Consider the following 15,852-nt stretch of genomic DNA (forward strand, 5'->3'; position numbering starts at 1 on the left):
ATTCAGCGCTGAGAGAAGGCCCCCTTCACTCTGCTGCTTGTGGAGCTTCTCAGTTCAGCCCTCAGTCACAAGAGGATTCGAGAGTCCTTGCTTGCTCTTTCAGCTGCAGGAGAAGCCCACACTGGCACCTTCCTCTTCTTTTGAGAATTATGAGTGTAGATAAAGGTTTCCCATCACATGATATGTTAGTAAGGATATGTGCAACTGAATTCAGACTCAGTCTGATTTAACCAGTATAGACATCTCTCAGGATTAACTTGCAGAGCAGCAGGGCCTTCTGTGAGGGGCACCCTAAGTGCTGGTGGGTGAGCCCCACCAGTGCTGTCCCCCAGACAGGCCACCTCGCCGTCCTTGCTGTGCCCCTTTGGCCCTGCCTGCGGGCTCAGGAGTCGGTGCTTCGACCACTAAATGCAGTGTTTTGGCCACATGCCACCTTCTCTTCCCCCTCTCCTCCACTGTGCTTTTAAAAACTACTGTGTGACTCAGCTGTGAGTGGATTAATTATGTATAACTCACTGAAGGTTTGTGCTACAGCCTTTAACCTCACTGTTTAGTGAAGCAGTGTGTGATGGCTAATTCTGCACTTCACCTGATGGTGTGAAGCAGTTTTAGTTCACCCCTGGCTTCTAGCTGTCATGTTGGGTGATGAGCTTGTGGCTCTGTTGGATTTAAATCTCAGGGCAACCACTTTTTAGCTTCTAGCAAAATCCTTGACTGGTCTGAGCCTCAGTTTCCTCACCTAGAACATTTGAGTTGAGCAGCCCCACCTCACAGGCTTCTGGGAGACATCAGGGCGATATTGTCACAGCAGCTGCCTCACTGGCTATGCTGCTTCTGGGACTTTTGAGCAGATGATTCATGCACACAGACAAAAGCCAGAAGGACAGGGGTGTCCAAGGCAGAGCATGTTTCTTCCTGTGCAGGAGAGACCCAAGTGGCAACCCTGACTTTATTCACGTTTTCTTATCCCCTCGGGTTAATGGTCAGCCTCTTCCATGCTCACCCTCCTGGTGTCACTGTGATCAGGTGAATGGCTGAAATAAAATGCAGCTGTGATTTTCTGTAGCATGTGAGCTAGCCGCTTTGATGGATGCAGAAGTCTGTTCTGAATGTTTCTCTTACTTGCTAGAGTACAGTTAGGACTTGGGATGTTTAGTCTGCATTTTTGTGTAAAGCCTAATGGACTTGCTTTATGTCTATAAATTGTTAAGTGGTATATTCTGTTGCCTTTTATGGAGTGTTAAATTTTTGATCCTCATTCTTTCAGAATTAATAATGAAAGTGAGCAGAAATGAAAGATTCTAATATGGTGTGTTTGTATCAGGGAACAGGTGGTAATTTGGGAGTTGTTTTTTTTTTTTTTTTTTTTAAGAGGTTTTTCAGTTCTGTAACAATCAGAAGTTTTTCTGGTTTGACATCTTATGGCTAATTCAGCCTTTGTCTTGCCTTAACTAGAAGTGGTGTTGGGACTTTGGAGGGGGCAGCCCCAGGGGTCAGGACTGAAAGTGTCCTGAAGTTGATAGTTCCCCAGGGACGCGTCTTTCAGTTGTGGCTGTTCTCCTTTAGATTGTGGATTTCCTGAAGAAGAAACGTGACTTTGTGGACCTTATCATAAAGCACATAGGAACGTCGGCCATCATGGACTTGCTGCTCAGGCTCCTGACGTGCATCGAGCCCCCGCAGCCCAGGCAGGAGGTGCTGAATGTGAGTAGTCAGGCGGCGTGGGCGGGCTGCAGCGTCTGGGTGGGGTCCCAGGGATGGGTAGTCAGGGTCTGGGAAACCGGGGTCGGAGGGCAGGAGGAGGGCTTCACCACCGGAAGAGATCGAGATTTTTCCAGGGTTAGGGTTCCGCATAGGCGCGTCCCAAGAGGCACAGGCTGTCTTCCTGTTCCCTTGCTTTGCTGGCTTTGCTCTTCAGCGGAGTGGGAAGGCAGATTGGATTGAGGATTTGTCTTAGCTGGTCTGGTGGGAAGAGCAGAAATGGGAAGGTCGGGAGCTCTGAGTCTCGTTTGAGCAGGCTGTGAGGGGTCTTCTCTGTCTTGAGAAGATGGTCACCTGCAGGAATGTCTCTAAGAGTCAAAAGGCAGAGATGTGGTATTTCCAGGGAATCTGGCTTCGGAAGTAACCTTCTCATGGATGCCTAGGAGCATGGGATAGCAGGAGAAAGGAGTTCACCTTCAAAGGGGCACGTATTTCAGATTTGGGGGAGGTGGTTATTCCAGGACATATGGCTCTGGGAGATTGTCTTGGGTGGGAAGAGGAGGGTGTGAATGATTTGAAGGTGAGGTTTCTCGCAGGCTCTCAGCTCTGCCTCTTCCATCTCTTCTTCTCTTTCGTTCCCTTCACTGCCTTCTTCCAGTCCATTCTGTCCTTAATACTCAACCTCAAACCTGAGAACTCTGGAAATGAGTTTTATTGAGTTAGTAGGTTCTGTCAGGAGGTGTCCCAGGGAGAGGGGCATAGTCCGCTGAGGGGGGCAGGCATGGCAGGTGTGTATGGGGGCATGGTGTGGCGTGATGTGTCGGAATGGCGTCAGGGCTGGGTCTGCAGAACCAGGCAGAGGTCTTCCGAGAGCCACGGTCACGTGAGTATGTCAGCTGAGGGACCTAGTGAATATCCCGGGAAAGGGCCCTAAGCTGGGGCTTTGGGTGTGTATTTGTGGATGCGAATGATTTCTCCGTGGAGACTGGGGACTCCAGAGAAGGCAGTTAAGGCTAAGAGGGCGGTTGCCTTTATATCTCTTATTACTGGAGTAGGTTAGTATGGTTTCTTAGAGTTCCCAAATTTGGTCACTTCTGGGTTAGATTTTAGGGCTCACTTCCAAGGGAGTAGGTGTGCTTCTCAAGGGGTGTAGCGGTAGGTGGTTAATAAAGGCAGAGGTCGAGGGAAGGGTAGTGAGAACTCCTGAGTGTCTGGCTTTGGTCTGGGGGCCAGCTGTGGGCTGGGACTGTGGCCGCTTGTTAGTAGCTGTGGAGGTGGGTGGTGGCGGATCAGTTCACTGCCCGCAAAGTTTCCCACTTTGTCTCTAGGTGGTCGAGACCCTCAGCCCCAGCTTCTCTGTAGAGGCGTTGGCGTCCTGTTTGAGGACGGGGCTACTCAGAGTGTGGTCCCAGACATCACCTGGATCTTACCTCTGCCCTCCTGGGTCGGAATCTGTGTGTGAACAAGACCCCAGAGGGGCTTCTTGTGCACATTTTAAAACATCTTAAAATAAGATGGGCCCCTGCCTTCCTGGTGGTCTCCTGAGATCTTTAGTTTGCATTTTCCTTTGGCATACTCTCCTTGAGGAGCTTGAAGACAACCTAAGAATTTCTCTGCGGCCTTTAGCAAACTGTGTTTGATTTCCTGCCTCCCACCCCCCATCTCTCTTAACATTTGGGATTGTGTGTGTGTGTCCATCCATCTGCTTTAGGTAGAGATTGCCTTTATTTACTTGGTGTTTCTCTTCCCTGTGGAAGTAATATTACACCAGGTGCTTTTTCATTTATTCTTAGCCCTTTCATATTTTCATTCATGGCAGTAGTTGATGCATAGTTGAAGAAGAGTGTCCTAGTCATGATATCAGTTCTTTGCTAACATGTGACCAGGCAGATAAACTTTCCGTGGCACCCCCCAGCCCCCACGCTTCCTGTGGTGGTTTTTGTTTTAGAATCTGAAAGTTCATCATGTATTTTAAACCGAAGGCTTGATACAGCATACTGTTTTTCTCAGCCTTTCTGAAGCTCCCTTAAAATGAACCCTCTTACAGAGAAGGGTTCCATCTCTGCTTTCACTTCGTAAGAAAGCACAGGCTTTGTTAGTGCTCGGTGCCTGAGAACTAACGTCACTAAGCTGATGTGTAGGATTTGGGCATGTCGCTTTGTGATATGGGGAGTAGTTGGTACTGTAGCTGCTGTTAAAATAATATATGCACTGGCAGTTTCTTTGGGGGACTTTTAATTTCCTGTAGTGTTCAAAGTTCAGAGAAAACCTGTAACGTTCTACTTAAAATATGATGGGTGTCTCCAGGTGTGTTAATCGTCACTGGGGCTTGGACGGGAGCCACTCATTGCTATGATTCCTTCTACAATGTGTTTTACAGTGGTTAAATGAGGAGAAAATTATCCAGAGGCTCGTGGAAATAGTTCATCCATCGCAAGAAGAAGATGTAAGTTCTCTTTCGTGACTCTGAACTTGAGTTTTTTGGAGAAAGAGCCATGCTCATTCGGGCACAGAGCGTCGTTTTGCTAGATGTGATGAGGAGGACAGGTGCTAGTGGTCGCCTGGCGTGCTTCAGGCTGACAGCTTTCTAAACACCAAAGGCTTTTAAAGACGCTGTGTTTCGCTGAGACCCAGTTTCCTGATGTGAAACGGTAAGCCCTGGGTCTTCCTCCATCTCTTTAGATCGGGGGCTGCATCTGCTCGCCTTCCTCACAAACCTCCTCCACACTTTTTTCTTTTATCCCCATCTTTAGCCCAGATGATGTGGTCATATCTGTCTGCGCTTGTGTTTTCCATTCTGGCAAAAGCCTCCAGACACACAGCAGCTCCAGGTCCCCACTGCGTCCCAGGGTGCTGGGCTCCTGGGCACTTGCTTCTGTGCCCTGGTCGATTTGGCCTTTGTCCTGGGTGCTGAAGGTTGGCTGGGCAGCAGCGTCAGAGCTGCTCTGGAGTTTGCTCGGGGACCTCTCTGGGGTGGCCGGGAGGAGTCACCAGCGGGTGTGCCTCTGTAGTGGAGACAGCCACCTAGCTGCTGTGCGGCTCTGAGCCCTGTGGAGTGGCCAGCATGTGGCCATTTCTGCCTAGAGAAGTTACCATTCCACGTGGTTTGATGTAGTATCTACAGAGGAGTTGGTTCAGAGAACATGCTGGGTGTGTCTTGCGCACGGGCGCCCTCCTCCGATGCCCTGGCTTGTGGGTCAGTTGAAGAGTGAGCGCTGTAGAAGAACAGTGCCGGGGAAGAAGCGTGTGGCTGGAGGGTGTTTTCCCCTATGAAGGGGAGACTTCCCTTCTGCTCCAGTCCATTCAAAACCTTTTAGTACCTGGAGTTCATCAAAAGCAGGCTCTCCATCCCACTGTCCCTTTCAGGAAAAAAAAAAAAAGGCAAAGAGCTAGCCATGCACGGGCTGTAGCTCTCCTCCGACAGTTTACTTGTTGCCCCTGTAGTATTGTTCCTGCTGACACTTAAGACACTCCTGTGTGGACTGGTCTCGGATGCCATAGCTTTGGAGGGGCCTCGGTCCTCCTGCTGTGGCTGGGGAAGGGGAGGTGGGGGCATCGATGGTTTCCAGAGCACGTTTCCCGTGGGCTGTAAGGGAGGGCAGGGGCGGGCCTGGCCTGTTCCCAGGGCGGGGACGCAGCTTGCTCCTTACTAGGCTGTGGCTCAGCTGGACACTGTCGCTGTCTGAAGGCTTGGCGAAGGAGAGGCCCACTTCTGGAGCAGGTCCGTTTGCAAAGGACAGAGTGTTGGAGGCATCAGCACCTTCTCTCCTTGACTTGCAAGAAAGTTTTTTTTTTTTTTTTTGACAGTCCTGTTGATATTTCTGTTGGGTATTAAGTGAGAAGCTGCATGCTACACTATACTGTCCAGTGTACATTTATTGAGGAGGTTTGTGACGCCTGATCCCAAGCCGTGGGGTTTGGTATCCTGGTGCGCGTTGTCACCTACACTAGAATCCCATAGCTCTGCTCCTGCTGGGCGGGCGGCGCTCAGTGCCATGTGCCTGGCGCCAGCATCTGAGAGCGTGCTGTGGCGTCGCACGCCAGCCTGGGAAGAAGGGGTAGGGTTACCTACTCACTAGTATATTCCAGAAAGCTGCATTTTGGTTTTTTTTTTAAGTCAAGGAGGTGGGTTCATCTTTCTGTGCTGCTAAAAGTATGTCAATTGAGGGCATACATTTTTCTTCGAGTTTAATTGTAGAAACTTTCCTTGCCAGGACTCTAATCACATTTCTCTACACACAGCAGCTGTGTTTTGTTGGCAGCATTGTTAACAAAGCTCATCAGCCCAAGAGGGTAAAATACTCAATACTTTACAAATGTTATTTCTTATTTACTGTAGCTTACGGCCAGTGTTAATTTGTGTTACTTAAGCAGTTTCTTCACTAACTCTTCATGATAAGTTTGACTTCTGGTGTGTTCTGCAGTTGACACTGTGCTTCTTTCCTCTAGCGGCACTCAAATGCAGCACAGTCACTTTGTGAGATTGTCCGCCTGAGCAGAGACCAGATGTTGCAGGTCCAGAGCAGTGCAGAGCCAGACCCCCTGCTTGCCACTCTAGAGAAGTATGTTTGCATCTCTGTTCTTGTTGCCTTTTCTTGTTGACGCTCTGTGATGCGTTGCCCTTGTCACTCTTTGGTAAGTGTTCCTCATGTGGGGACTGGGTCCCTGGAAAATACCTGTGGGTGGGCGAGAAGGCAGGAGAGCCTGCTCATCTGATCTCAGCCCCTCGTGATGCCCTTTGGAGACCTGCGGGGTAAGGATGTGTTAATGAATAAGAGCCATTTCTGCGTAGGGTTGTGAGATGGGACAGTGACATCATAACTGCAGTCACTGCCTCCACGGTCTTTGAGGGAAGAGAATCTTAAGTGCAAACACATCGGATCAGAAGCTCTTCTTTGGATTGACTCTACCTTGGCAGCTGTCGAGGGGTCGCCTGACCAGACCTGATAGGAAGGGTTCTGCATCCCGTGTGTTTTGTTTCTTTGTGTTGCTTTTGCCCTTGTTTCTAGGCAATTCGCAGGGAACCGACAGCTTGTGTTTAGGTGGAAGACCACTTAGCGGTGGTGTACGATTGTGAAGTCTGTGAGTGGCCAGCCCACCATACTGGTGTATCTAGAGCCACACGTTCTCAGGGAGAGTATTTACCATCAAACATCGTGCATGCGTTCAACCTGAATCCGTAAAACTATAAGTGATTTTAATAGAAAAAGTGGCATTTCCCCACTTGGGATGCGTAACTGGGAAAGACCATGAATAGTTAGCATTGTTACATATGATTGACAGTTTAGCTTCAGTTTACTGCTACTGTTGTTCTTTTTAGTGACTTTGTCAGACTATTTTTTAGTCTTCCTATGTATTGAGGCTCATTTCCATCTTTTGGCTGGGAAGGCCCTTCTCACTAGTTCTCTCGAGTAGCAAAACTTAAGAGATTGTCAGCTTCTGAGTAAAATGTCATCTTACCTGCCCTGTGTTAGTTATCCTTGTCATTGTGACTTATGTACTCCATACAGTACTAGTAATTATACTAGTATGAGGTTGAGCCATGTGAAGTTGCCATTCAAGTAGGTTAAAAAATGTGGGCTGTCAGTAATTTCATATGGTACATGATTGCGTTGTCTAATAAAAATACAATAAAAGTCACATGTAATTAAAATTTTTCTAGTAGCCATATTAAAGTAAAAAAATAGGCAAAATTTTTATATATTCTAGAATAGCTACATATATATTTATAATTTATATGAATATATAAGTATATATTATTTATAGATACAAAAATATTTCAACATGTGTTTATTTAAAATTATTAATGAGATATTCTACATTCACTTCTGTGTACAAAGTTTGGGAAATCCAGCGTGTACTTTATACTCATGTGGGTTCAGACTGGTACCTTCTGAGTGTTCCATGGCCACAGGTGGTGCTTGGTACCTCTCTCTGGGGTGAGGCTGCTATTTGAAGAATATATGGGTTTACTGTAAAAAGAAAAGCAGCCTGTTTTTCAGAGCTCAATTCCAAGTTTAATATTTATTCTGTAGACTGCTGTGTGTTGAGTGACTTTTACAGTACTGTTTAGAGGTCTTATAAGCAGTTTGAGTGCTGGCTGGGAGTACTGGAAGACTGCTTCCTGTGAGGGGATCCTCTGAAGTTAGGTTAGATGCCAGTTTTGTTTGCTTCCCCCAGAGAGGAAGAGTTTATTCCCTGCTTGCCATCCTGACCTGGTGGAGGAGCTGGTGTTAGTATCCATTGAGCCCACTGTACTGTGGGGAGACTGGTGTGTGTCAGGCGAGCGACAGGAACAACCAGCTGTCAGTCACAGAGCAAGAGAGATTGTGTTTCTTAATCTGCATGGGCCCTAAAAATTATTGAGAGCCTGGGAAGCAAGTTTTCCTTGAGAACATGTGTATAAATTTACCTAACAGGTTACTGTTGTATTTTACCTCAATTGTGACCTGTTTACATGCATAGGAGAGTGTCTTGGGGAGGGCTTGTGGAGAATACTTCATGCGGAGCAGTTCAGTCAGATCCATTTCACTTCTGCCAAGTTACTTTGATTTATTTACCAGGTTTTAATTTTAGGGCAAAATGCAGCAATCGATATTCTCTTGTACCTGTTTTAGATCTTGGCTAAGTAAGTACATTCTTATATAGTTCTTGCATTACTGTGACCTTTTCTTCCAAAGTTGTTAGTGTTAAATAACATTACAGTTAGCACTTGACTGTTGATTTGTTTCCCTAGGCAAGAAATTATAGAGCAGCTTCTATCAAATATTTTCCACACGGAGAAAAATGAATCGGCCATAGTCAGTGCAATCCAGATATTGTTGACTTTGCTTGAGACACGGCGACCAACGTAAGTTTTCCTTCTGCTTCATGAAATGAGTCATTTGGTTTTCCTTTTAGAATTTTTAAAAACTAAGAATTAAGTTAGTGGTTTATTACTACAGTATCATGCCCTTGAATTTCATTTGTTGAATATTTTTCTACTGTATGAATAGTTTTATATGAATGCAGTACATAGATGTAGTTGAAAAAGATGCTTTAGTAAACACTATTGGCAACATTTGGATTCTTGTTATTTGAGTTTTTGTACTCATTACCAAAATACTACTATCATAAGTCAAACCCATGCAGAATGGCTCACATTCAGGAGAAGCTTATTTCTTGTTTGTGAAAATTGAGAATAGCTGTTCCGGGTTGGTGTGCAGTTCTCCTCCAAGTGGCGATTCAGGGCTCTTCTGTCCTCTCTGCGCTAATTGAGGCTTCGCACGTGAGGCACTGCAGTTCATTAGGCTGTTTAAAAATGGATGGACAGGTGGCTTGAGGCCTTAAGGAAAATTTTAGGTGTGTTTAAGAATCAGAAAGATAGTCTGTTTTTCCTATTTGTGTGCCTCTGGACAAGTCATTTAATATTTGTCATATTCTTTACAGTTTTATACCTAAAGCTGATTTACTTATTGTCAGAGTTTTCCAGATTGTTTCCTGAGAATGAGAATTTGAAGAGGTAGGCAATTCGTGTTCCAGGAGCGTGTGGTTTAGCGATTAGGATTTGTCTTTTCCTCTTCACCATTGGGTCCATCCTGTGAAGCAGAGGCATGACGTGAAGGAGCAGCAAGGTCTGCTGTCCGCATAAGCGAATTTGGTGGCCCAGGACTTCTGGAGTTATGTTTAATGGTGTCATTTGGTTCCTAGCAAAACAGTAAACACAGCCATATCAGTCCCTGCTTCCCAGCGTCTCCATCTCTATTCCCGTCGTCTTCGTCTCTGGTTGCTTGATCGTGGAATGTCAGTGTGGCAGCAGTGCTTCAAGTGTATTGTAATCTTGGGATTGTATCTGCAGCTCTGACTTCCCTGTTAATTCCTACTTTAAATAATGTAACCAGTAACTTACGGTATTAATCAGGTGGCACAGGAATGTTATCTTGCTACTCCTGGTGTAAGGCAGTTGCATCATCTCTTAAAATCCTTTAAAAGCACATGAGCTGGCGCTGTGAGATTTATGTGGATGACTTCGGCTTGAGAACAGAAATGATACGACAGTAAAAGAAATGACAGAAGAAATTCCTGATCAGAAGGAACTTACCCCCAGACCACAAAGGGTGATCAGACACTAAGCAGGCTTAACTTTAAAGAGGGGCGGACGGAGGGGTGGTGGATGGCTAAAATCTTAGCCTTATCCTTAGGAGATTTCTGAGTCCCTAGGGTAAAGGGTAAATCTTGAAACTATTTGAACAAGAAAAAATGGGTTAACTACAAAGCAGATCAGATTGCCAGACATCTCATTTGTAAAGTTGCATAAACACCAAAAGACAGAGGGCAGGATTGTGACCCTGAAATACTTTGATTGCTGTGTGAGGGCATGAGGCATTTTCAGTTATATGAGACCTCAGTGCTCCATCTGTTCCTGGGGTCAGTTACCTGAAGATGAACTTTATCAAAGTCAAACAGAAAAAGTAAGGTAGAGTAAAGAACTTAAGATAAATATGTTGGTGAAAGTAATGATAAATGCAACAGGGATGTGAAAATTCCTGTGACTATTAGGAAAGACTTGAACAAGTCAGATGTTGAAAAAACACAGTAAATTCCAGATTATTTTAATAAAACTCAAGAAATATGGAGAGAAGGGGTAAGTTAGTGCACAGTGTAACTCTTATCTTCTACTGAGGAACTGAGCTATTTTCATATAGTTCCATTTTTCAGCTTAAAAGGTGATGGTTCCGATATGTTTTTAATAAACAGAGAGTGATAGTAGGTTGGTTACTGCCATAAGTGCCCCAGGTGCAGGGAGAGCAAGGGTGCCCTGAGAACTGTGGACACGGGACTTTGCGTTCACTTGTTAGCCCTGCTCAGGACATGCTGGCTGCTGTCTGTTAAGCCACTGGGGAAAGGGCAGCACCCCTGTAACCCTGAAGGCGCAGGTGGGGGCTTACAGGTGGCGCTTGTGGTAAAGAGCCTGCTTGCTGCTGCAGAAGGCATAAGAAACGGGGGCTGATCCCCGGGTGGGGAAGATCCCCTGGAGGAGGGCACTCACACCCACTCTGGTACTCTTGCCTGGAGAATCCCATGGACAGAGGAGCTTGGCGGGCTACAGTCTTTGGGCTCACAAAGAGTCGGAGATGACTGAAGCGACTTAGCATGCATGGGGACCATTGGCGGTTGGGGGAAGGGACCAGGAAAGAACCTCTATCCCGCAGGACAAGCAGGGACACATTCAGGACCCAGGCTGTTAGAGAGCCCCTGTCCCTGAAGAAAGGGTGGGTTCGCAGAGAAGGCCCATTCCTGAGGCCCAGGGGCATTTCTGGTGCCTGAGGCTGAGCCAGAACAATAGTTCCTCCCACGCCTCCCCCGCTGCAGGCCACCACACTGGAGTGGGTATAGTTGAGTGCTGATGGAGGGGAGGCTGCGGCCTGGCACAGGGAGCCCGTCAGCACGGGAGCGAGCTTGAAGGAGGAACTTCGGCTGAGGGCAGAGCAGACGTTGAGAAAGACCTGGCGGTCCAGCCGTAACTATAAATACAGAGTAACGTGAGACAAGTTTGAGTCATGGTACACTGAGAAAAAAACAGTCACAGCAACAGCAGAGCCCGAACCTAGCTCCGCTGCTGACTGTAAATTGATCCCCAAACTTCACACTAAAGACTTAGGGCAAGAGAGGTGTGTCCGCTGCAGACAAGTACTAGTTAAATCAGTTTCTGTTGTCTTACACAGCATGTCCACGTTTCAACCAAAAAATTACAAGATGAAGAAGCCAAATAAAAAGAAGCCGACATGCTCTCAAGAGAAAAAGCAGTCAATAGAACTAGAGTCAAAAGTGTTGGAACTATCTGGTAGGGAATTTTACAAAAAACTGCGATTGACATGTTAAAGACTTGTGGGAAGAGTGAGCAGTGATCTGTGGGCGGATGGAGAACCTTAGCAGAGCCGTGGAAGATCATCTGGAAGCGCTAGGAGTGGAGACTGTCTTTGGGCTCCTTTGTGCGCATTGACATGGTTGAGGAGAGAGTCAGTGTAGGATGCTAGAAATTGCCTACCGTGAAATATGAAGTTAGACCCAGGCGGCAGTCGCTTTGGGAGGTCCAGAAGCCATGATGTACCAGTAGAAACAAGCGCACCGTGTGCCCAGATCTTGGTTTCTAACCCTGCCCTCCAGTAAAGGAATCAGGGCTCTGGAGAAATGGCTGGTTCTACCACTGGGGTAAGACATACGTGAGATGAGTGTGGAGCGTCGTGTAGTGTAGAGACTAAGGACGTGCTCTACAAGGAAGACCCACGGGGATTTCCCTGGAGGTCCAGTGGTTAAGACTCCATGCTTCCAATACAGGGGACGCAGGTTTCATCCCTGGTCAGGGAACCAAGAACCCATGTGCAAGATGACTAAAAAAAAAAAGAGGAAAAAACCCACAGTAAGGGTTTGTGAGCAGGACACAGGAGGCAACTGAAAGAGCTGCCGTTGGCCAAGCTGGGACTGCCAGTACTTGCACAATAGAATAAAGCAGCACTGTATTATAACACGAAGCAGCTGCATGAAATAACTTAACCAGGAATCCATACTGACACAAATAGATGGTGGAACGAATAAATGGGGAAGAAGAGACAGCTCTCGCATGTGGCGGAATTCCAAGTAGTTCCTAACTCCATCTCTAGGAGGAAGAGCAAAACTCTCCACTCTTTGCTTGTAGCTGGCACCTCATGACTTCCTTCTAGGAAGTGCCCTGTGGAAGGACAGCTACAACCAGCACCTCCTCAGCCAGACACGCAGTCAGCAGCCATTGTTGAGCTGCATTGACGGTGTGTAATGAAAATGGCGTCTCACTTGTGTGGTCTTCCTCTCAAAAACCCACGGTCATGAGAGAAGTACAAGACCAGGTCCCAGCTGGGGGACACTCTGCGGAGTACCTGGCCAGGAAAGTTCGAGTAACTGTCAGAGCCAAGAGGAGGCGAAGGACAGAGGACTCTTGACGGTAAACATAGTGAGGCGTCCTGGATGGACTCCAGACAGAGACGCAGCTTGAGGTGAACACACGGAAATCTGAGTGAAGTGTGGATTTTACGTGTGAGTATTGGTGAATAAATTTTGATAAATGTAAGATAATGATGGGGGAAATCAAGTATAGGTCATATGGGGACTCTACAGTTTTTCTGTAAGTCTAAACTATTCTCAGAAACAGACATAACATTTAGACAGAAATCAGTAAGAAGCACAATGCTAGCAATTCACTGGACCTGACTGACAGCACCAAGTGCTGGCAGGCCCGCGAATCTGCAGGAGCTCTCATTCCTTGCTGGTGGAAACGCAAAATGCTGCAGCCACTTGGAAAGGCCGTCCAGCAATTGCTTACAAAACCAAACACACTCTCACCACACAGCCCCAGCAGTTATGTTCCTTGGTATTCATCCAAAGGAGTAGAAAACGTATGTTCACAAAAACCTACACGTGGTTGTTTAGCAGCTTTACCCACCCTTGCCACAACTTGGAAGCAGCTAAGATGTCTTCAGTAAGTGAGTGGATAAACAAACTATAGTTCATCCATACAGTGGAATATTATTCAGCCCTAAAGAGAAGGTGCCCTCCAGCCATGAAAAGACATGGAGGAACCTTGAATGCAAGTGAAAAAGGGAAAGAAGTCAATCTGAAAAGGCTACATAACCTTCTGGAAAATGTCTCATTTTACTGTGGAGACGGTAAAAAGATCACTGATGACCAGAGGGTGGTGGTGGGGGCGAAGTGGACAGGTGGAGCTCAGGACCTTTAGAGTCATGAAAATCCTCCGTGTAATATCTTAGTGCCCCATACAGGTCATTATTTGTCCAGACCCGTGAAACGTACGCCATCAGAAGCGCACCGTGCAGGACGTGGGCTCTGGGTGATGGGGATGTGTCAGCACAGTTCAGGGGTTGCAGTGAATGCTCTGGTGGAGGATGTTGGTAGTGGCGAGGCTGGGCATTTGTGAGGGCAGGGGGCAGATGGCCAGTCTGTACTTTCCCCTCCATTCTTTGAACTGAAAGCCACTGTATAAAAATAGTTTTTATAAAAATCAATGTAACTCGTATCAACAAACTGAAGAAGTAAAACCATGTGACCATTTCGTTAAAGCCTTTTATGATAAAACGTCTGCAAATAAGAAATACAAAGGAACTTGGGAACTGAGAAATAGAAAATCCTTGAGCGCCGTCATTCTTAGTGGTAGAGGCTGAAATCATAGCCCCTAAAATCAGGGGCCATGGTGAGAATATCCCCCTCACCAGTTCTTTTTGGGCTCATGCTGTTGGTCGTGAGGCAGGAAGGAAACCTAGGCATCCAGATTGGGGACTAGGAGGTGGACAGTGTGTTTTGGAGGCAGGGGCACCATTCAGCCCACTAAGCGTAGCTAAGCCAGATATGCATAAACAACTAGCCAGCGCTGGCAACAGTGAAGCTGCGCACGGCCCGCCGGGGATGGAGAGCCACGCGGCCACCTTCTGCACGCACCTGGCAGTCTTTAAGTAACGGACGTTTGTCATCTAGCCCTCTTAGATATCTACCCCCGAGAAGTGAAAACTATATCACACAAACTCAGAAGTGAATGTGTGAGCGCTTTACTCGTCATCACCCAAAGCTGTGCGCAGGCAGAGTGTCTTCCCCTGGTGAGCGTGAGGGAGCCGCGGTGTGTCTGGGCACTAGCTTCAGCAGACGAAGAGCGCTGCCTGCCGGCGCCCCAGCAGCCGCCACAGCCTGCGCCTTTCCGAGTCTGAGTTCCACATTTAACATACCTCTGCTTGGAATGTCAGTGTGAGTTTTGTTTTGGATTTGGTGGGTTTTTACATACATTTGAAAGAACCAAAATGTGAGAAACACCGTGGATATTGACTGTTGTACCTGAGTCAAGGCAGGTAGATAAGTTTATGCTCATTAAGTATTTATTAGATGAACAGCTCAGTTGGTAAAAAGAATCTGCCAGCAATGCAGGAGACTGGGCTTCTATCCCTGGGTTGGGAAGATCCCCTGCAGAAGGGAATGGCAATCTACTCTAGTATACTTGCCTGGAAAATCCCATGGACAGAGGAGCCTGCTAGGCTACAGACCGTGGGGTTGCAAGAGTCAGATACAACTTCGCCTCTGAACCACCACCAGTATTTATCAGATGAACAAATGAAACTTATGTGAATGAGTAAGGATTTTGAGTATAAGTTTTTGTATGGTATTTTCACACGAGTGGGAAAAAGCAGGTTGTAAATGTAGCTTAGAAAGCGACTCGCCACTTGGGGAAGAAATCCAGTGTCTATGCCTGTTTTGCATAAAAATAAATTCCAGATAAATGAAAAATATTAGAGGAAAAGCATACAGAAGCTCATAGGATATGACATTGTGAAGAAGTTTCGATGTCTGGCTTCCTGGACAGAAACTGCAGTGAAGAATGCGATATCTGGCCACATAAATTATTAAAACCCCTACACAGTAAAAAGCACTATAATCAAAGCAGAAGTCCTTTCCCCTGCCCACGCGCCCTTTCTGTAATTGCATTTCTGAACGCTGTTATGTGTAGCTCTTGGAAATCACTTGCACGTGTGAAATGTTTTCAGATGGCTGTCGTAACGGTCCCTCCTCCAGGTGTCAGCTGTGCCGGGCTCTACTCTCGGCCCTCGGTGCCAGCATGGCCCCCGACAGTCCTGGGGGCGCTGTTCTTTCCGTATCAGGACAAATAGCTGGTGAGCCAAAGGCCAGGATTCAGCGCAGGCCTTGCTCCAGCAGCTATGCTGTTGGCAGCGAGTTTGCACTGACACACCACTCCCGGGTTTATCTTTTAACCTGAACTGTGCACCCGTATTGTTAAACCCTTCCCTTCTGTCCCCCAACTTTGAGAATCCCCATGCTTCCTAACACTGATTTTATGAAGGCAATTTTGTCATTGTTTTCCTAAGAAAAAGGGTTTATAATGACTATAAGTGAAAGAAAGTGAAGTTGCTCAGTCGTGTCCGACTCTTTGTGACCCCATGGACTGTAGTCTGCTAGGCTTCTCCATCCATGGGATTTTCCAGGCAAGAATACTGGAGTGGGTTGCCATGACCCAGGGATTGAACCCTGGTCTCCCGTGTTGTAGGCAGACGCTTTACTGTAAAGCCACCAGGGACGCTCCAAGCCACTTATAATGACTATAGGTAGAGCTTTATACAGAAC

At 46.9% G+C, this 15,852-nt stretch overlaps 1 protein-coding gene across 15 annotated transcripts in view; it reads left to right on the forward strand.

Annotated features, from left to right (window-relative positions):
* Nucleotides 1–15,852, forward strand: part of PPP6R3 (protein phosphatase 6 regulatory subunit 3) — a 122,769-nt gene that overhangs the window by 60,573 nt on the left and 46,344 nt on the right. For all 15 annotated transcript variants that reach the window (XM_069565607.1, XM_069565611.1, XM_069565610.1 and 12 more), the window contains 4 exons: nt 1,567–1,704; nt 4,082–4,147; nt 6,151–6,263; nt 8,438–8,551. In XM_069565607.1, the coding sequence (XP_069421708.1) occupies nt 1,567–1,704; nt 4,082–4,147; nt 6,151–6,263; nt 8,438–8,551 (431 nt within the window). The remainder of the gene's footprint in view (nt 1–1,566; nt 1,705–4,081; nt 4,148–6,150; nt 6,264–8,437; nt 8,552–15,852) is intronic.

Source organism: Ovis canadensis, chromosome 21 (genome assembly GCF_042477335.2).
Source record: "Ovis canadensis isolate MfBH-ARS-UI-01 breed Bighorn chromosome 21, ARS-UI_OviCan_v2, whole genome shotgun sequence".
NCBI lineage: Eukaryota > Metazoa > Chordata > Mammalia > Artiodactyla > Bovidae > Ovis > Ovis canadensis.